This window comes from Amphibalanus amphitrite, unplaced genomic scaffold, assembly GCF_019059575.1.
Source record: "Amphibalanus amphitrite isolate SeventyFive unplaced genomic scaffold, NRLGWU_Aamphi_draft 000029F_arrow, whole genome shotgun sequence".
NCBI classification, from domain to species: Eukaryota; Metazoa; Arthropoda; class Thecostraca; order Balanomorpha; family Balanidae; genus Amphibalanus; species Amphibalanus amphitrite.
The window spans coordinates 1,388,215-1,410,370 of record NW_024881525.1 but is presented as its reverse complement, the minus strand read 5'-3'; the positions used below and the strand labels follow the sequence as shown (position 1 = coordinate 1,410,370).

Here is a 22,156-nt window from a genome sequence, read left to right as displayed (position 1 = left end):
CCGCCATTCTGCGACCGCACACCATTGTTGGCAGAGCTCGGTGAAGTCGTCTCCAGCCCACGCTCTGAGAAATGCCCCATAAACAGTCGATAGTTGCCAGTTCCAATGCGGTTAGCGGAATCCCCAATCGGTAGCAGCCACCAACCAGCGCACCAATCGATTGGTTGGATTGGTTGGATTGGTTGGATTGGATTGCAATCCCCTGCCCAACGCGGATGCTACACCCACATCCATCCTCGCCATACAGCGCATCATCTGCGACACCGCGGCGACAGGGGGCGCCCCGGGTCTCCTGTCGGCCCGGCCCACCCCACAGTGCCGGTAAGCCTAGCGGACGCACGCTGGTGGCTGGGGGATGCCACACGCAGCGCCGGAATCAACACACTCTGATAGAGGATGGACAATGCATACTCCAAGTGGCTACCTCACCACAACGCGGGGAGTCCTAAACACAAGACAGTACATCATTCCCTGGAATATAATTTGACAGATGACCTGGAATGGGAATGAGTGAAAGCTGGGGCCTGGCGTTTCGGGATCACTAAGCTCGAGCAGTCATAACTGCTAAGAAAAGCAGCGATAACACATCGCATCACCAGCGGGAGACGAAACCATGAGTACGTCCCACTGGTCTTACCTTTGAGCACAGCTGACGCCCACAGCTGGATGTTGACGTCCGGGATCTTGCTGGCCAGCTGCATGGCCGGCGTGACCATGTTGAAGCTGTCCCGGTTGTTGCCCAGCGAGAGGAAGATGTTGCCGAGCAGCACCAGCGAGCAGGAGGTCAACCGGTTCAGCTCCTCGGCGTTGGCCATCTTCAGTGTCTCCCGCAGGTAGCGCCTGTTGGAAGGGGTGTCGTGCGGTCAGACGATATACATCCCTGCTCACGTCAGGCGGCGGCCAGGCGCCGAGGACGTCACCCGACAGGGTGAGTGACCCAACCTTCTCCGTCGACGCCCTGCTGATTCTCGGAAGGGTAAGGAGAAGGGAGACTCGGTACTATCGCACGCCTTGAGAGCGCTCGCGGCGGCTGATGTCATCGCTTATGCAACAAACGATAGCGCGAGTGGGCGACTATATTTGGTCAGTGCCGGCTGGCGAACATCGGAAAACACGGTGAGATAGGTCAGGCAATTTCCCCGCCGCCAACACCGCTGCGGGCGGACGATTTTTCGTAAGGCGCCGCTTTGTGAAAATTCAGGCCGTGTTTAATTGGTTCAGCAGGCGGACGTGATCTTCCGCTGGCAGACCCACATCGGCAGCAGGATGTTCCCCAACCCAAGGCCGTCGCTGAGGCGTGAGTCACTGATAGTAACAGCTCGCACGCGAGCGGCGTCGGACGGGCCCGGCGGACGCTATCTTTCACCGCCTAACACAGTTCTCGGCAAATATGTGCAGCTATGCAACCGCAGCCGGGGTGAGCGACCTGTTCGCCCGCGCGTTTTCAGTTCATCGGAACACTCGGCGGCGCGCAGTAGCGCCCTCGGTTGGGCAGATGTCTGCACCCGATATCCCGTGCGGTAGTCGGCCAATCGCGGGAAGAGGTGCCATTATCGTAACGGACTCGCACCCAAGTGGCTGCTATGCCATTCCATGAAGTCAGCTCATACACTTTCGCCGGGATTGGTCAGGTGGCAACGCAGCGCCGAGCCCGAAAATCGCTCCGACGAAGCGCACATGGGACCGTAACAGGATATATCGTCACAGGATCGAAAAGTCCCATTGCTCTATGGGCGCGGTGCATCCCAGCAGCGATGTTTTCCCTCCGCCTGGCAGGTCGGTTCGGCGTGACTCACGGCAGGGCAGACCTGCGGGCGGCGCAGCTGCTATTTTTGCTCTGGTTAACAAGCTCGGGCGGCAGCTGTGTCGCTCGCCTCCTGTTGTGTCGCGGTCAGTTAGCGGCACAACACTTAGCACCAACAGATGTCCAGTCCCAGGACCTTCGAGGGCACTTTTGAGCGCCGCCGACCGAAATAAACGGTACACCTGGTTCGCGGCCACACCGCACAGACCACAGCTACAGCTGGGAGCAAAATATGAAAATCATATGCTTCGACTGACCTATTTCCCCCACCAGCTACAAGGAAGAAACATTTGAGGCTGCTTGTAAGGCATTTCTTCTCCACGACATATGTCTGGCTGTGGACCACGCTGTGTATAGCGACATTTTTGGGTGCGTGGCTGAGCGGTGTCCGGTGTTCCCCGGTCCCGGCTCCGCTACTAGCGTGGGACGCCACCCATACGTCGTCATAACATACTACTGCAGGGGTCCCGTGCACATCCTGGAGACGGGACGTTTTCCCCACCCGGAGTTACTCATAGACCAGGGCTAAAAAACATACACCAACTGGCAAATGAGTTTCACATTTCGTTGGCGAAACTACGGCAAGTAAAATGGTGTCAACATGCCACACCTGTTCTCAGGTAGTTTAACAACACCCTAAATTCACACCTTTGAAACAAAACTCTTGCTAATATCGTTATCCTCAAACGTCGAGTAACGACATGCAACCTAATCCCCATTCATGACACCAAGTGTCAATGCCCCCCCCTCCTCCTTCTACACGCACTAATTCACTGCACCGACTGGCACCGACACCCAGCCCCCTCCCCTCCAGTCGGCGGCGGAACCCACTTGGCGTCATTGAAGGCGCGCTGGAAGAAGCCGTGTAGTCCCTGTACGTAGTAGCTGGCGGCGCGCAGACTGTGTGACTGACTGGGCAGCGACTCGGGGCTGATGCGGTCCAGCAGGCCCAGAAAGTCCGACTGTCGACCGGTGCGCAGGTACACGATCGCCAGGTTCATGTTGACGAACGTCCACAGCTCGCGCTCTTGTGACGTCTGTCGGTGGAAGAGGGGGGGGGGGGGGGTCAGCCGGAAGGCGGGGTATGAGGGGATAGGGAGCCGGGAGGTGCACGGGGTCAATTCGTGCACAGAAGTTCACACATCCAAGGCAGACAGGGAACGACATGATAAGATGTGGATGGTAAAAGGGTAAAATGAGGGTTTGTAATAGAGGCTAGGGGACTACTATCAAACGAATTTACTTTGGAAAGAGCTGTTTGCAGTGGCACAATGGTGGTTCGAATTTCGTTAGAAGAAAGCTTTCCCGTCTTCACCGAAAGGACCATTCTAATGTGTAAAACAATGAGGACAATGCATGAAAGGCACAATGTAGACAATGCAGTTTTTCAAGTAGGTATCGACTTTATCACCATGTTTGAACAGAATTGGCGAGGACATACCCACGCTACAAGCCACTGTAAGCCGTATTAACGGCAAGTTCGCATTGTGTGAGCGCCACCTGCGTTTTGAAGAAATGTCTCTCGGCACAGAAGCCTGTGGTGAGCAAGCAGCTACAGTTATGACAAGGTATACCAGTTGCATTTCACCACTGGGCCATTCCCGTTTATAGGACTGTTGGGACTCGGGAGCCGAGTGGTTATTCCGCTACTGCGTATCGAGCTCTAGGATGAAGGACATCGGCGCGGTTAATTTAACTGCGAATACACGACCGCACACGCCAACACCAAAAATCACCGGATGAGCAGTGTGCACTGTGCATCATCAAATCAACCATTTGGCCCAAGACAAGCAGAAACCATTTCAAAAAGGCACAGTAAAACAACTGGAGCTACCAACACAGCAGCATTCTGTGGTGGGCTACACCATGCCCTTCTCCATATACGGGTCAACGGATTTCCCACAGCGCCGACGGCGCGGCGCGGAAAAATCCCGGCGTACACCCCGCAGCCGGGCAGCGCTGCGCCGACCGGGACCGCCGGCGGACCCCGCGCCTCCTCCCGGTACACAACTGGAGCGTGACTGGAGCACCCGAAAAATCCACCCCCAGTGACCCGCCGACAAATGAGATGCTGGCAAACCCTTGTCCACCCGCTATCAGATGGAAAACTTCCGTCCATAAACAAAGCCCTGCAACAAAACCGGGCATTTTTCCGGGCACCACTGACAGGATCCTGTAGGCAGCCTCCCTAATGGAGCATCATTCAGCGCAGAGACACGCTGAAAAGCACGCGAATCCGCCGACGGAATCCAGGAACTCGCCGGTAGAATGATTCCCCCGAGCTGTGTGTGGCACTGGCTGGGTAAAAAAGCAAACGTCTCTGCGATGTATGCGAGACATTCCTGGCATGCGAGCGTTTCGGTGCAGCCAGGTTGAATAGAGTATCCGTTTCGGATGTCATGTGCAGATGAGATGGCTGCTTATCGATACAGGACAGCGTTTGCAGGAGGCTTGACGTGACGGTCGCCATCATCCGTGCGGCTGATCTGACCTCTGATTCAGGCCAAGGCCATGGAGTCCACGTGCATCAAATCAAGGAACATATGACAAAAGCTCGCTCTCAAATATCGAACGTTTATAGGTCACGCGCTGCTCTGAATTTCAATTCAGCAATGGCCGTCTGATTCAGAATTCAGGATTGTCCATATTTGCCGACGACGAAGTTAAAAGCCATTGATAAGTAATTGAGAATCTCTGTCAAACTGACAACAATTGATGTCATCAACATGAAGGGACGAAGTCCCTATAATCCTACGAAGATACAAATATGAGCATTTCAGTTTTCAGAACAAAATCTAAGGAAGTAATCCAACAGTTTGCACAGTGACAATCGCCCTAACTAAAACGATTGCATATAAATACGTGTTAACATCCATAACGTCCTATCGCAAGCAATGTGTGACCCTCCTTTATCAGTTCCTTTCGTTGGTCGCTCAGCACTAAATCCCTCACGACTCATGAAACTGGGTTCCCAGTCGCGTGCGAACTGAAGTGCTGGCGACAAAAGCCGTGTCAGCGGCGTCTCAGCGATCACAGCTCTGTTTACTATCGGCTGCACAAAACAGACGACCGGGCAGCGGCGGCCGGAACCGGGCCCCATCCGGTGCCGCGCGGGCCCCGGCCTCATCTCCCGTCTGCTCGTCACGATCCGCCGGGGCGACAGATGCCCGCTGCCACAGAACACAGATGCCCGCCACCTGGGCGCATACCTCCCGACCGCCAAACAGTGCTGCTGTTTACCGCTGACCAATTACTGACACGGTGGCAGCGACAGCTCGTACATACGTAGCTCGGCAAACAAAGGACATGCACGAGCGCTGCCGTCACCTTCCTGTGACCGCCACCACACGCCCCGACGGACGGCCGCCACCCCGCCCTGCCGGAGAGCCACCCCCGCCCCGACGGACGGCCGCCACCCCGCGCTGCCGGAGAGCCACCCCCGCGAGCCGCCGGCGCTGATTCGACCGCTGGGCTCTGGCGACTTCTGTCCGTGGCGGCGTGGTCTGCCGCCCGATTGGCGCCCGGATGTTTGGCCACAGGGGCGGCTACCGTCCGGGACGCCCGCCGCTCTGGGCATTTCCAGTTGCGGCACGCAGATGTCTGGGCCTCAAACTAGCACCATTGAGGCAGAAAATGTTTGCAACTGCGGAATGGGGTTAGCTAGATTCGTTCTGACGTAATCCCCACCGACAAATGCACATCAATGACCAATGACAAGGTCATATGCGAATCAAAACAGAAACGAGCATTTTCAAGGAGCTCTTGGATAAGGATGAGACATGATTGATATTAGAGCGCTCCTGATACCGAGATATGCGGTCAGATGATTTCCACATACCGTGGCCATGAAAAAAATTAAGCGCAAAATTCCCACAGCCGCGCTCGGTTTACCACTCCAGCGGGCGGATCGGATCAGCGTCTGTTCGCGATCGGAGCTTCCGAAATCCTCCGAACACGTCGTCCTACAGAGCGGGCGAGCGGGCGGGCGGGCCGCCGACTTCGCCCACCACACCAGGTAGGAGCGGCGCCGGTCCGGGCGGCAAGTTCACAGGTGGGAACGGGTCGCGGCGCCCCCCCCCCCCCCCCCCCCAGGTGTCCTCGTCCGTTCGCCGAAACTGAGTCAGCGCAGCGGCAGCGCCGCACTACGTCACAGCCGTACCACTGATCATACGACACCGGTGACGTGACGACTTTTGTCACAGAACGACAAAACTGCGCCGGCACCTTGTACCGCGACCCTGCCACGACCTCTCCGTTCGGAGTAGTGGTGCATTCAAATAGCAGTCCGGTTACGCGCGGGAGACGTGGTCTGTACTTTCCGCCAGAGACTGCGATTGGACTGCGGGCGGAACGCGCCGGGCAGGTGAACTCAGTTCCCCCTGCCGCGGCGCGATCACAGCCGGCCGCCGGCTCGAAAGGCACCGACACAAACATACGCAGCCGCACCGGAAAAACCGGCGTCCGTTTTTCTTGTTCCAGTTTTTCTACCTCATTTGCGACAAGCACCCACTACTTCACGGAGGCTGCCGGATACAACAGAACTACTACCACGGTCAAGCCGCTGGATGAGCCACCAGCACAGATAAAAATCGATTAACGATGCTGGTTCTGAACATGCTGCTGGAACGATAACAATAAGTACGTAAAAGCGAATGGATCATTTCAGGAACTGGCTGATTTTTACTTACGTCATATGAGACACGATGAGGAAATGCACTGAACTCCCATTACACAAGTTTTGCCATCGGAGACATCGGTTCCCAGATTCGTTCTGACCAATATCCGACAAACAAACGACCTGCCGCGGCTCGGAACAGTAATCCGCCGGTTATCCTGTCCCGTCTGTGACCACTTTCCAGAACCACCGCACTCGCCAAAGATAGTCCCGCTCTCCGTAGGATGCCGCGGCTGGCGTTCGGCGAACCGGCCGCGGGCAGCTCAGACGGCCCGGTGCAAATCTCCGTCTGACCGGCCGACCGCGCACCGCAAACACACGAGGTCACACGTGGAGTCGGGGAGGCCAGGTGCCCGAGGCAGGTCCACAACAAACAGACGCCGGGGCGTCTACGGCGACGGCCGCGCGCTGGGCCAGACACATTAGGAGCTGGCACCCCAGACAGCTGAGGCGAAGGGTGAGGGGACGGCCGCCGTTCCTGCGGCGATTCTAATCACCAGAATTAATTTCCCAAAGCTGCAGAGTAACGCTAGGGCAACCATCAGAACACATGATAACTGGGTGACCTAAAAATGCGAGAAGAGGGGAGCCACAGGTCAGCCGAGTCCAGGACAACTATACTTGATAGTATCAAGTTGATACATCGACAAGTCCGCTCCCAACAGTAGGCGTGGACTCGGGTAAATGTGGCTTACGTGTGGCGCCATCGTGGTCGAGCATATGGGCCGAAATCAAAACCAGAGTGGCCAAGCACTTGGTAGACGGATTTGATGTTTAAAGAGACAAAGTGGAGCCGCCAGCTGACGCAGATTTAATTTCTATTTGAGTTTGCTGATGATAATGCGCAAGACGACATCATGATGATAAATAAGTACGTGTGACAGGTGGTAGACTAATTAATTACAAACTGTGCTTGCTATATTGCTCATACCAAGAGGACGGTCAAACAGATCAATGGTCAATCATATTCAGTTGCAAGATGACCAAATACAAAGGGGAAAAATAATGCAGAAATGAGCCTGATGCTTAGCCTTCATCGTTGCCGATATTGTATACGACTGTACCAAAGCCATCCGATACTCAGCTAGCCAAGCGCTGACTGGCCACGAGCGTCGCGCACTCACCCGTAGTGCAGCGTTGAGCTGGGCCTCGGCCGGCTCCATACAGTTCATACTCATGGCGTACAGACCGAGCACTGTGTGGATCTGGGCCCTGTCGGAGGACGAACACAGCGGTGTCAGAACATACCAAACACAGTGAATCTGGTGTCAGAGCATACCAAACACTGTGGATCTGGGGCCCTGGGCCCTGCCGAAGGGCAACACAACGCGGGTGTCAGAACATATCAAACACTGGATATGCTGGTGTCAGAACATACCAAACACAGTGGATCTGGGCCCTGTAGGAGAACAAAGACATCGGTGTCCGAACATACACACAGAGGATCTAAGTCCTACATGCTGTATGTGAGAACAAATACATGGGCATAGCGGCGAAAACTCTCAGGTGAGCACCTCTGACTGTGTGAGTTTCGGCTCTGTCGGATGGCAAACGCACGCACGCACGCACAAAGCGGCACCAGGTGTCAGGACAGTGGTGCCAGGTGGATAAAGTAGCGAACACAGCAGAGTCGGGAGCGCTAACAGAGGGAGCATCGGACGAATGTCTCGGGAGTTGGAGTTACAGCGGCGCAACGGCCAGAAAGCAAATACGACCAGCAGAGGGCAGATCGGCAGCGAGCGATGCGCACGACAGGAACAGCTACTGAGTAGAAACTAGCAAGTGCTCCAGAAATTGCTGAGATAAAAGAGGGGAAAAGCTAATGTGCAATTACGTTGACTGATAGGCTGACAAAATAAAAGGGATGCCGTAGGATGGGGAGGAAGAATTGCAAAACAAAACGGTTACGCGGCAGAAATAGGGTCCATGGACATCTGGATAGTGGATGGCAATCACGGAGGTCGCCTAAGCAAATAAACGTTTCATCAAGCAATCATAGAAACCACACACGTAAACTAAAAATGATGTCGGGGACCTCTCTAATCGCCAGCTACCCTGCGCTGCAGGCACAACTGCCCCACACACGTTGCCAGCCGACACAATCAGCAGAGTAATCTGACACAGGAGCACGCGGGGAGTCGCTCTCGGGTTTACCGGCAGGGTAGGGAACACTTATCGTCCACCAAGACACGCAGACGGGGAACTCGAACCTCAACTTAGGAGGGTCGGGATAAGGACAGACGGAACGAGGGGCTCGGCTGTATGGACCTCGTTATGGCATTTAGCAGGCGTCGTCATATGATGCCATGATGTCAGGTAAAATTGCTGAATTGATTATGGATAACATTCACGCACGTGGCATGAATTAAAGACGCTCAAATTTACATGTTAACTGGGGGGGGGGGGCATATAGTTGCCCCCTTTACTTCTGCGACGATATCGTCGCAACGCAAAGAGATAGAGAAACGAAACTTTGCACACATCTTCCTGAATACCTAGCCGAGGTTATGTCCAAATTTGGTGTCGATCCCATTTGAAATGACGTCACAGTGACGTCAGAAGTCAAATTATAGATTTGCGAATCTCAGTTTCCTCACGATATATCAGACATATGATAACGAATATAAAGGACCGATTATTGGTCAGGAACTAATTGGAAGTATACTTAGATGTTTTAGGATGACAGCAGGTGCTGTCTGGTTCATTTACAGTTGAGTTTCATGCTCAGCGACATCAGAAACGGTCCATATCGGAAAACGACAAAACTTTATGACGTCACTGTGACGTCATCTTAAGTGCTACAACCACCAAACTTTCCTCAAATATTGCCTAGGTATTCATTTGAAGCTATGCCAAGTTTCACGTTCGTAGCTCATCAGGTTTCGGAGATATTCCACAAAACGTAAGGGGGGGCAACTTTATGCCCCCCCCCCCCCCCCCCAGCGGCTCTTGGGTTAAATGACACAACGCTAATCAAACAATCGTGCTCCCAGCACTCAAGTTACGAAGCGGGAGGGAGCGTCTAGCAAAAGCGAGCCGTAATCCCGTCCTCGGCTACCCGAAACGACCCAGTACCCACCATTGCCTCTCCTGCCGCACCACCGGGATATCCATCGCCCTCCTCGCGGAACCCCTGGGCCAACCCCCCCCCCCCCGACCGCTGGGCCACCTCTCCCGCCGACCCCTGGGCCACCTGTCGTCCGCGCCGCATCTCGTCACCTGTGTCCGCTGAGCAGTTTGGGCCGCTGCTGGCAGATCTGGCACAGGCTGGCGATCTCCTGAATGGCGCCGGCGTTGTCGCCTATTACCAGTCGACACTGGACGATGTGCTCCAGAATCATTAGCTGGAACGTATGCAGGATCGGACGGTCTGCAGAGGCTGCCGGCAACGAGAGGTGGTCAGTAGAGACATCTGGCGCGTACGGGACGAAACAGTGATGTGGGACAACACCGCTTTGGGGCGGCACCAGCCGGGGCTCAGCCCCGGGAAACGGTACGCAGCACTTGCGCAGCACGATCTATGCACATTATATTACATACCCTTACGAGCCGTTACGGTGACATAGGCACGCGCGCAACAGCTAAGATGTTAAAATATAAAACACTGCAGGATAAACCATTTGTCTTCAAGAAACACGGATATCCAAAAGGGATCTGGAGTGGAAATCCACACGATATTCAACGTTGCCGCCTGGAAATTATATCAAGCACACCTGCGATTCAAAAGCAAACGCTAAACAGCGCCTCACACGTCCCCCTAAGCTGTTCAAATTCTTACGTCAACGAAAACACTCATTGCCACCTCATTGTCCGCAAAACCGTTAGCGATGCTTTCACCATGACATTCATGGGCGGTTTTCCCAGACCATTCAAACACCGCTATCCCTCTCCACACCCCTAAACAAGACTGAGTCTACACATATTAAGCATCACCCTCGGAAAATGCAACAACTCAAGCTCGGGGATCAGTCCGACCAAAGTCCAAAAGCAGCCTACCCTTACCACCCGCAACAGCTGCTGCTCAACCAGCTGTTGTGACCAGCACCCCTCAAACTCCATCCCCCAGTTCCCTGCCTCCCTCCCCTCCCCATCTCTCACCGGTGAGGGCGCCGATCTCATTCAGCGCCTTGTCCGAGTACTTTTGCGCCTTGTCCATGTAGCCGGCCTGCATCGAGTGCATCACTGTCACCAAGTAGACGACCACGCGCAGCTCCTCCTTGGGCAGCCACATGAACATGTCGGCCGTGCTCGCTGACGCCGGCACCCGGTCTGAAAGGCGACAGGGAAGGGAAGGTCGGACACACGTCAGCGGGACACAGGCGGGAAGGTAAGGTGGCCGAAATGAAACGCCAAACGCCTCGGATAGTTACATCGAGAACAAACAGCTCAGCGGCCTTAAAATATTGTTGCGCCTTCAAGATCCTTTCGATGAGCTCGTTAAGCACAAAAAACATCTCCCTCTTTTACAGAGCCATCTGGACAGTCTGCATTTCACAACCGAAACATAACATCAAGTCGATACACCAGGTCCCTCCATCTCCTCCTCCTGATCAAGTCTGAAAGGTACCCAAAAGCAGCAAAATCCCTCAGCGATCACAGGCGGTAAAACAACTGAGACAAACACTGGGCAGCGCGGCCGTCATTGGCTCAGACCGCTGAATTCCACCGTGGTGACCCCGGCGGCCAAAGGTTGTCATTCAGCAGCCACAGCCTCATGCAGCGGCAGCAGAGACGGCATGTTCATAGCGAGGCCACCCTGGACGGGAGCACATGATGGGTCGAACGGAGCGAGCGAACCGACAAGCCAGGGCAAACGCGAACCACTGAACAAGACGAGATCGGACCGACAGGCGGAGAAATTGACCGAGGCCGGCGAGACAGCGGCAGGTATGAGTCAATAAGAAACGGGTATGTGTCGGTTATATAAGCGCAATTCTGGCTTGCCGCGTAACCTAACAGCAGGCTGACACGACACACGGCAGCGGCGGACGTAACCTACAAATAGCTCAGTAGGTATAAGCTATCGCTAGGAAGTAACAAGCGGCCGCACAGGGCAAAATGATTGGTGCAACGGCGCGGGAACATAATATAATCGGAGACGAGAGAGCCCAGCGACCGCAGAGAACAGATTAAGTGCGACGGCGCGGAGAGCGACGACAGGCGCCCGAGAGATCATCGCACACGGCTCGCCGACCGATGTTCAACGAAGGACGGGGCTCGCGTTACAGGCTATTAGCTCGCTGTAGTGTTGACGTCAGTGGCGCAGTGTGGAACAATTATTGCTGCCTGAGCCAGTTGCTACGTCGTCAAATGTAGGACAGGACTGTCTCGAATGCCCTCGCAAGTCGCAACAGTGCAAACTGACCTGGAGAAAAGAGGGCGCCTCGGGACCGAACACCTGCCCAGAGCTTAGGGTTTGGGCGACTCATGCTCAGAGCCCAATCGTTTAAATGCAGTAGAAAGAATTTGGCAGACCAAGCTGAAGTTTTAACCCTCGCCCGCACATCGGGGGGGGGGGGGAGGGTGGTTGCCCCCCCCCCCAGGTAGTCTTTCTGCTCTGCACTCAACATTTTTAGAGCTAGAAGGCTGATTTTTCGTATAGCTGCTCCTCTATCCTTTCCACTATGTCAACTGAAAATTTCAAGTTTCTGTGATTTTTTGTTTCGGAGATATGACCTTGTTTTCCAGGTCATGTCATGACCCAAATCGCCAATTCTCAACATCTTGTGTTTGCCATGGGCCTTGTGAGCTTTTGACAACTTGATTTCGGCCTTTTTTGCCAGTCTTACCTCCCACCTATCATGGAACATGTTGTTCGACGATGTACAGGTGTCAAGGTCAGGGTCAAGGTCAACCTAGGCCATCTAAGATAATTGCGTTTTAGGCAAGCTGAATTTACTTTTTGTGAAGTTTTTTGACTGCATTTTTGGTAAAAGCTTCTCAGATCATGATTCCATGTAATATGGACACAAAAACTGTCGGTGCACACATCAGTATACACACAGACACACAAAGACATACAAACACATATAACTGACCTTGACCTAACTTGACCTGAAATGACCTCAGCAGCAAAAATCTGGTCGGGTAGTGTGACAAAGAGGTTCTAGCTGGCTTGGCACCAGAAAATAGCATCGTCATCGGTATATGATAAGCTGAGCGCACTTGATATCCAACGGTGACCCAAAACAGCAACATTTTTTAGTTTGACCTGACCTGGAAGGTCAATGACTGACCTGAGAAGGTAAAACTGGGTATCATTGGATTCGTCTCTTCCAAAAGAATCTTTTTGGTCTTTACCGCTAAGCTCTATCTCCAACAGGAACGAAATGGCGCGGGGGTGGCAACCCCCCCCCCCATGTGCGTTCTAGGATGGGAAAATGGCATATGCGGGCGAGGATTAATGAAGCGTTGGTTCCCTCCGAGACGCATTTGCTACACTGGTATCCTTATACCTATATTTTCCAAAACCCGTACATAGAATAAGAGGTACGGCACTTTTTAAAATTAGGCCCTTGCTTCTGAATGGCCTGCAGATGCCTTTTCGGTAAAACGCGAGCATCAATTACTCTATACTATATCCCTACCGTGCCAAATAAGATGCCATGAAGCAGGAAGTCGGTGGGAATTCGATAAAATTAACGTGCACAAAAACAGAACAAAGCCAGCCGCTATCGTAAACCCAACAATAACGCATATCAATGTAAACAAATCATGGTTGGATGCACACATGAGCATGGATCCGAGTGATGGATCTATGATCTCAGTGGATCTCGAGGCAAAGTACAGGCTGGGATCTATGATCCCACCGGATCCGGCGTGAAAAATACATCTTGGATCTATGATCTCATATGATCTGACGATAAATTGAGAACATGGATCTATGATCTGAGTGGATCCCACCATGCACCACATTTGAAACCATGTTTTTAAGTGTTTCTATGCCAATAAGTGACACAAAACTATGGATTATGACGTGCGATCACATAAAATCACTAAAACAGAACGTTTGTGGGTTGAATTAAGTGTTTTTTATATATGTGTTGACAAAAAAAGTGAGGATCTATGATCTCACTGGATCTCAAGCAAAAAATGAGACTCGGATCTGTGATTCCTACGGATCTCTCGATAAATTACAGAGCTGGATCTATGATCCCGTCGGATCTGAGATCAGGATCCGTGGGATCAGATCCCAGATCCATTTTCTCGGATCCGTGCACATGTCTGGTTGGATGCAAGTTACATCTTGTAAAAGGGCATAGAGCTCATGCTGCACGAAGGGAGAATACATGCATTCAGTGAAAAGCCGATACAGCGCCCGGGATAACAAAACAACTGAGAAATAGGGAGGAGAGAAAGGGACAGGCTCTACACAAAATGAGTGTTTGGTGTGCGAACAGCACAGCATACTAACCTATCCGGCACCCCTGGCACCAACGAAATAACTTGGATGAGATCGGAGATCAGAGTACCTTTTGCTTTCCAACATGTGCATCCAAATACACACAGGCATAGCCTAACTACAGCGAACACCAGCGTGAGCCAGCCATTGTCGTTTTACGAATCTGTCGCTGCCCCATGTTTCCATGAGCCCCGGCGGCGTCCACTAACCTTCATCGGCCCACTTGGCGATGTCCTCCACACTCTGCTGCAGCTGCTTCAGCCACGACTTGCTGCACTTGACCTGGCCAGCCAGCAGGTAGTAACAGGTCTGCAAAACCAGGAAGAACACCTGGGGGAGGCGGGAGCGGTTAGTAGTTCGGCGACTGAACGGCAGTTTGACGACTGAACGAACGGGGGGAGGGGGGGGGGGCGGTCATTGAGTTAAATGACTGAGCGGGAGGGGGCGGTCAGTAGTTTGACGACTGAGCGGGAGGGAGGTCAGTTTCTAAGCGACTGAACGGGAGAATCATCAGATAAGAGCTATAAGTCGCAGCTGGGTGACCAAGGCAAGAAATACTTGTCCTGTTCCTGTCTAATCTGATAATTTCATTGCCTAGCCCTGTCTTTATGACAATAAGCGAACGGAAAGATAAAGTGATTACACAAGTGGCTAGACTAGAGAGTGGAGGGTAATGGAAGTCACTGACTCTGCGCCCATACGGGCACTCACAGCTGAAAGGGTCCAGTGTCATGTGGTTTCCACCAGAGAAACAATCCAAGGCAGTGGCTACACGATGCACTTAGCAGCACGGGCATAGCTAAAAAGGGGCGACAGTTACTCGGGGGACAGCCTATCACGTCAACGTGTCTAAGGTTTACTCAGGTTTACACTGTTTGACCTCTGGAGTTCAAAATATAAAATTTCTTTGACAGGCATTGACTCATTGATAGGCAATATAACTTCACTATCACAGCATATGTCAGTGAAAGGGAAAAGACAAGCACCAACGAGCAGCAACGGATGACTGCACTCCCCCAAATGAGCACGTCCTGGTGCGCCACCGTTAGCCAGTACTGTGTCCACCGGCTCATACCTTGAGGTACTCCTTCTGTTGGCTGCTGCCCTGCCAGGCGTCCACAAGAGGGCCGCCCTGCTGCAGCAGAGGTGTCGCTTCACTCAGCTTCCGTTCAGCCAGCAGCAGCTGCGACACACAACAGCAAGCAGTCGGTTATATAGGCAGCAAACAGACAGTTCGTCAACATTGTTCCCCAGCACACAGCCCGTCGATGTTGTTCCCTCCGGTCCAGTCAGGGAGGTGAAGAAGGACGCTCCATAGGACGCGGAAGCCAGCGGCCAGGGGGCCACTACCACGCCCGGTCGTCCTATACAGCGGCTCCCACCAGATTCTAAAATAGAATCTCGAATGGGCAGTCGGTAGACTCGGTACATGCCTGGGGACGTACACGCTGACGAAAACCAACAGGCGCACGGATACGCCGTTCATGCAGAGCAAATTGCAGTTGATTTAGAATGGTAGCCACATCTGAAAGTATTGATATATTTTGAGGACGTGGCAAGGTGGGTGAAAAGGTGAGTAGCTTATGAATCATCAACAAATAGTGGTGGTCGTGCTAGCATTATTGACTATTACAAATCCAAGCACCACAAAAAGGACCATATCGAAAAAATAAGCATGGGTGTTCTCACAGTCATGTAAGCAGTTCCCTCTCCATGATATTAATTCACCTAATTAATTCAAAGAGATGGGATGCCTGGCGCCTGCTCATACAAAATAACTACTTCAACTGTTGCAGGTCACAGTATCCGTTTGTTGCTCACCATCGCCTTGCTGAGGAGGAACAGAATCTGCGTGTAGCCGGCACCTGAGATGCGGGTGAACTCGACGCCGACGCCGAGCAGGCCGCAAGCCGACACAAAGTCCTTCTCTTTGGCATGCAATTGCTGCGGGAAAAAAAAACATTAATGACAGTCAGCCAAGGGTGAGATGCAACCAAGCAGAAAAGGTGGGATCTGTGTCTAACATCAGGAAGTTATCTACATAACTGGAGATAGGTTAAGTATTTATTATGCAGTGTGCACAATCAACTGCTAGCACTTAAGACAAAATTGTATTGACAAAATATGATGGTGAGTGGTGACGCATCATTCAAGCTTATGTTTAACAGAACTGCATTCTCACGAGCAAACAACTGCGTATACTCTGACAGAGTAAAGGATAGCATATCATCTACAGCTCTCGAACACACGGTGTGCCCCAATGTCCCGGCACTGGTCGGCCGGGCGCCGCAGTCCACCCACCGCCAGCTGGAACAGTAGTCGGCAGTGCCAGTAGCAGTTGCCCTGCGATATCTCGATGGCGCGTCGCAGCTTCTCCTTGGCCCACTTCTGCTGCTGCTGCTGCTCGAACAGCTGCGCCAGCACACTGGCCGACTCGAACTTGACATCGTCGAATGAAGAGATGCCCTGCGACAGATCCCACTGTGGACAAGAAAGAAAAACATAATTGATAAGTGGGAGTGTACTTTGAGAGGTGGTAGGGAGAGAGTGCAGAGAAACTCATGAGATGGGAGTGGGGCTCATTGAGCACTACCTAGCCTTACCTAACGAAACCTCACCTCACCTGACTCAACAGGTGGTCGGGTGTAGCCTATAAACGTTTTGTGTATAATGTATTGTAAGTATCGGTGTGTTGTGTCACTTTTTAAGCATAAAATGATGCGTTTTTCCCCGAGGTTTTTCGTGAATAGCGGAAAAACTGCGCCGCGTAGCGCCGCGAAATTTGACCTTACTTTTACCTCATCAATTTTACACATGGTGTGCAAGTTTGAACTTCCTACCTTTCAAGGTCAGGTCACCAGGTCACTTCGAATGACCCAACCTCAAAGCACTTTTTTGCAACTTTGTCACTGTGTCAGAGCTACAGTAGATGACGGAGGCCTTTGAAAGTCGTAGGATGTAATGAGGTCAATGATAGCTACACTTTTTATATCTTAGAATTTTGATACCATGACCTAAGGTTAGGTCAATTTCTTGACCTCTCCATTATAAGTCAATGGGGGGAGGGAGGAAATGAACCCCCTGCTTTTTCCACTAAAACGCGTCGGATGGTCCAATATACCATGAATGACTTCATATACCTACGATCAACCTTGACTATACTCTGTTCCATAAAAGCTTGCGGTCGGATTTCCTCCGGCATTTTGCTCTGGCTCCTCCGTTCATTATTTTGCGACCTTGAATGTAAGAGCTGCGTATACAGAAATCTCGCACTGCTTTCAGGAAGGCACTTCGGCCGCAAGCTTGGAATGGAACAGAGTATATCTTTATCTTGAGGCCTTTTTTGCTCTTGGGCAACTGTAAGGTCATGTGACGTCATCAAGGGTCACCAAATGTTTTTTTTTCTTTTGCTAATAACTCCTTACAGGAACAAGATACAGCCGCGCGGATGGTCTCATTGTGTTCAGCTCGTCAAGGCGCATCGAGTGATAATACATGCTGACCTTGGTCACGTGACCTGAGGTCAACCTTTAACCTTGACTTTTTGAGGTCACCACATATACGATTTGATGCGGATTGACGAAAGGATCACAATGGTGCCATTAGTTTGTTCCTAGCTTGGCTACTTCGAAAGTTATTCGAGAAAAAACTAGGTATCTTCGTTTCTATATAGGTATCTAGGTATCTTCGTTATAGTGCTGCCATTTTGACTTTTCTCTACCCCTGTGATGTCACCTTTGACCTGACCTGAAAACGACCTTCGTAAAAATTGCAGATCTTGCAGATCTTGTCCGTGGGCATCCCAGCCGTTTACCGCTTGTCGCTAGCTTGCTTCGTTCTCGAGATCTAACCCGCAAGTTTAACCCGCGCACCCCCGTCGGTGCGCGGGTTAACCCGCGCCCCGTAGGGCTACCGGCGGACCCTACCACCCGTAGGGGGGGGGGGGCGTTTCGGACCCCTTCTAAGATCTCGGAAATTTACAGGCCGATTTTCAAAATTCAAACGGCGTTTGATAGCCCCATCCGGGAACTACGTTGTGACTAAATTTCATTGACCTAGGTCAAACCGATGACGTCACAGGTCAGGTCAAAGGTCAGATTTTCACCGTTCACAGGCATTTCAAGAAATGTGTCGTGAAATCGAGTAAATTGGTAATCTATTGAAAACCATCGATGGTACATTTTTCGTCAAACACATACTTTGGTATATGAGGTCACTGGTACCAGGTCAGGTCACAGCGAGGTCAGGTCACCGGGGTCACAATATGAAAGTGTCGTGTGATCCATGTTTTATGGTCCATTTTACATGACAAATGCGATTATATGGGTTAGGCAGCCTTTGGGGCCAGCCTAGGTCACGTTTTGGTGAAGGTCAGGTCAAGGTCAGGTCAAATTAGGTCAAATTTCAAAGTTGATATTTTTGCGTAAAATGGGTATCGATTCGATGCAGCTCGTCACGGGGAGTCTAATGGTGGTCTTTGTTTTGCTCTACGAGGTCTAGAATTGCCAAAAATTGAGTTTGAAAATTTGAGGTCATCATTTTTGAACAGTATTTTCGCTATAACTTGGCCAAAAAACGAGGTATCGATCTGAAATTTGGTATGTAGATAGAAGACGGTAGGTACTATCACATATATTCCGTTTTTTTCGAAACTCATAATTTTTTTGGATTATTTGGCTAATATATAAAAAAAAATACTTTTTTGATTTTTGGGGGTCAAAACTCAAAAATTTCAAAAATCCGAGATAGCAGTTTTGTAGCCCTGTCCATTCTACACCTTTTATGTCTCGATCATTTCTCTGTATCTTCAAAGCTGTAGGCCTGACAGGTCTTCTCACGAAGGTCTTTTTTCGGTCGAAAATGACAGAACATGACGTCATTCTGACGTCATTTGTGGCCAACCTATCGTAGCCTCTGGAAAAGTTTTGGTCACAATGTGTAAAATTGATGCCCGGAGGGGTCCTGAAAGTTTGGTGGCGATATCTCTAGCCGTTGACGAGATATCGACCGAAAAGGACAGGGGGGCCGTTTCGCCCCCCCCCCCCCCCTACGGGGCGCGGGTGCAAAAGGCAGCTATAGCCAGAAACGATACAGAGCCAGCAGAGCAACACTTATATCTGTACCTGCCTATCCTAATTTTTCTTCTTTTTTTTTTTGATGACTGGAATCAGATTCTTCACAATGCCTTTAAAAAATGTCGTGCCCCAAAACACCAAAATTTAGCATGCTCATTGCTTAACAATAAACCCATTTTTTGTAAAATTTTACTCTGTAAGCTCACAAGACAATAGTGCGACCAAGATGCTTAAGCATGTTGTGTATCAGTAATCAGTATGTATGATTAGACGATTGTGATAGCAGGATAGTTGAAACAGCACTAGAGTACGGCATAATCTAGATGGTAGGCTGTAGGCTGGTAGGTCAGTAGGCCAGGATAGGTCGGTCAAGATATAGATTGAGTGGCTTCTTATTCTGATGACCAGCCCAGGTAGAGAAAAGTTATGTAACACGTTTTTGACATGGACCAATCGAGTCCAAGCAAAGGAAATTGTTCTGATAAGTAAAGGTCTTAAACTTCACTGTAACCATTACTTAAAATTCACCCAGCCCCATGCATCCCTGTACCAGTAGAGCAGGCAGATCTGACAAACCCTTGGCATTACCCAATATGTTTATTCCTGCAGAGCAGTCTGAGCCATGGCAGAGCCTACACATGAACCCACCTACCCTTTTTAAAATGAGATTAATAGCAAGTGGTATCTGTAACCTTTTAAAGGAATTATACCACTTTTAACATGGGGCTCTGAACTGGAATAGCAATTTATAAGCTTGAGCTGAGAGTTGAAACTAGCACAAACCAAGGAGCTTTCATGGCCCTGCAATCACCCTGGGCAAAAATATTCAATTTCTTGTTCCAAAATTAGCACCTTATGCAGGAGTCAGGTGTCTTACAGAATAATGTCAACTCAAGAAGCTGTCAGCCAATCAGCATGCAGTTGTTTTAAAACTACACAATAAAATTGGTCAACATATAAAATGTAGGTAAGCTTCCTCTAAAACACTGTTTAGCCTCAGCCATAGATAATTAATACCCCTTCAGAGTTCCAGAAAACATTTTTAAAATTCCTTCAGTGAGTATTAGTATTCTCTTTTTTAGCATAACATAAAAATCATAAAACAATAGCAAAAAATTATTTGAGGAAAGTGGGCAAACAATTAAGGGCGTGCTATTCCTCAACTGGAGAATTTGCCATCTGGTATGTATAATGGTGCTAGCAAAGCTTGTTATATAAGATCAATCCTAGACATACAAGAATAAATGTCTATCAATGAATTTCTCCAGTAGTGCCATTTTATGTGTTTATGTCCATCTAGTACTGTGCTTATATCTATAGATAAACATGTTACCAGCTCATTTAACAACATTTTTTGTTTAATAAACTGGTTTATGATGATAATTCACACATATAACGGCTATTACAAGTCGCCAGCTGATTGTATCCAGTTGTTAACAAGGCCCACAATTATCAATACATCAACCACTCAATAAACATTAGGGTTGATAGATTCACATCATTTACACTAGGTAGAAAAATCAATTTGTAGCTAATGAATACTATGAATGCATTCACCAAATATACCTATGTTTATAAATAGGATACATTATCAGATTTCCAAACATTATAATTTAGCAGCTCCAATTGCACCATAAGTGTAACAGACGCGCCATAATTGAAACAACTTTCAAAATAAAGGCCATTTACAATGAAAAATAAAACTAAATCAATCATAAGAGCAATGCAAAACTGATGCACTATAATTTGTGGGTGGGAATTTTCACAGGCTCCTATTTCGTTCAGAAAACCCTTAAACTAAAAACCAAACATTTCATGTAAGGGTTCTGCAAGCTTGAGCTGTGAAAACTTTGTAATTCAAATTCATATTGTTAATAAGTAAAAGACTGAAAGGATTGCTATTAAGTAACTGAAAAATGTTCAATAGAAACGAAAAAAAATATTATGGATGGTTTAAAATGCAACATCATTGTTATGCTGCGACTGCCTAGCTCATTGAATGAGCAACGGTTTCGGTTTGCGGTGAAAGCGGCGTCGTTTTCTAAGCACATCGGCGCGGCCAACGAACAATTTGTACGGAAAAATTATAGAAACTTATGTTTAATGCCCTGAGAACAGAATGCGCATACCAATTCACGGATTATCTTCGCCACTTACCGCCTTTTCCAGGTGTTTGCGGGCAAGATCCGAATTTCTTGTGTGGTTCAACAGGATGTTCCCCAGCTGCAAATGCGTTCTAGCCTCCACTCGTGGGGGCGGATTGAAGTTAAACACTGCCTGCAGGCACTGCACACACGATTTTATGTCAGGTGGCTTCAAACTTCGAAAATGTTCGGCCAAACCGAGCAGCGACAGATACCAAGCATCCTGACTTGACGCCATTTTTAAGACTGGTCGACAGCTGCTGCCACCTGGTGAGCGGCGCCGAAAGGTGGAACGTCATCCAACGGGCGGAGCCTCCACCGCCGTGTGGGATTGGACATTGGTCGATATGCGGCGGAGCTGGCTCGCGCTACAACTGATGATGTCACCAGCGGGTGAATGAGCCGCGTTCCGGGAATATCGTAACCCGCCGCCCACCCAGCGTAACGGCTGTCCCACAGCCGCCTGCTGCCCCCCCCCCCCCACCCTTCCCTCCTTCCCTCTTGCCTATCCTCGGTCTGTTAGGGACCGATCGACGGCATCATGCAGCCCGCGCCCCGCTGGGGCTACTGGATTTTCACGCTCTATTGGGGGTGTTTGAGCAACAACTCGGCTCCTGGGCCACGGCCCACGTAGCGACATGCCATAGGCGGCGTTCGAAAGAGCGTAGAAAATAATGAAGAAATTATATCGGTCACTTTTTAGGTCAGACTAAGGGTCAGGTCACTGCAGAGGCCACGGCAGGTAATTTCGTAACTTTCCCAGTCTAAATTTCGCTAATTTTGGACAAACTGGCACATTAGCTCAGGAACGGATAGAGCAACAGCGCCGCGGAAACACACATTCGATAGCTCTTTTACCTGTCTCTCTAAGTATTTCTCTAAGTATTTAGTATTTCTCTAAGATTTGACCTAGGGCCTCCTGCAGCCTGTAGGCTGTATAAGCTGCAGCCTGTAGGCTGCAGGAGGCAAACACTGCCAAAATAGACGCATTTGCTGAAACAGTTTTTCTGCATGCAATAACTTAAGACTTAGAACTTTGCACGACCTTACATTAAG

General features: G+C 50.4%; 1 protein-coding gene across 1 annotated transcript in view; it reads right to left on the bottom strand.

Annotated features, from left to right (window-relative positions):
- The window catches only part of LOC122365882 (MAU2 chromatid cohesion factor homolog), a 30,910-nt gene extending 9,525 nt beyond the window's left edge, over window positions 1-21,385 (bottom strand). Inside the window, exons 1-10 of the mRNA XM_043337486.1 lie at window positions 21,114-21,385; window positions 16,183-16,362; window positions 15,703-15,825; window positions 14,957-15,064; window positions 14,091-14,211; window positions 10,578-10,748; window positions 9,699-9,858; window positions 7,604-7,691; window positions 2,636-2,841; window positions 638-840 (exon numbers count right to left, since the gene is read on the bottom strand). Of these exons, the coding sequence (XP_043193421.1) occupies window positions 638-840; window positions 2,636-2,841; window positions 7,604-7,691; window positions 9,699-9,858; window positions 10,578-10,748; window positions 14,091-14,211; window positions 14,957-15,064; window positions 15,703-15,825; window positions 16,183-16,362; window positions 21,114-21,338 (1,585 nt within the window). The 5' untranslated portion in view covers window positions 21,339-21,385. The remainder of the gene's footprint in view (window positions 1-637; window positions 841-2,635; window positions 2,842-7,603; window positions 7,692-9,698; window positions 9,859-10,577; window positions 10,749-14,090; window positions 14,212-14,956; window positions 15,065-15,702; window positions 15,826-16,182; window positions 16,363-21,113) is intronic.
- Window positions 21,386-22,156: the final 771 nt, after the last annotated feature.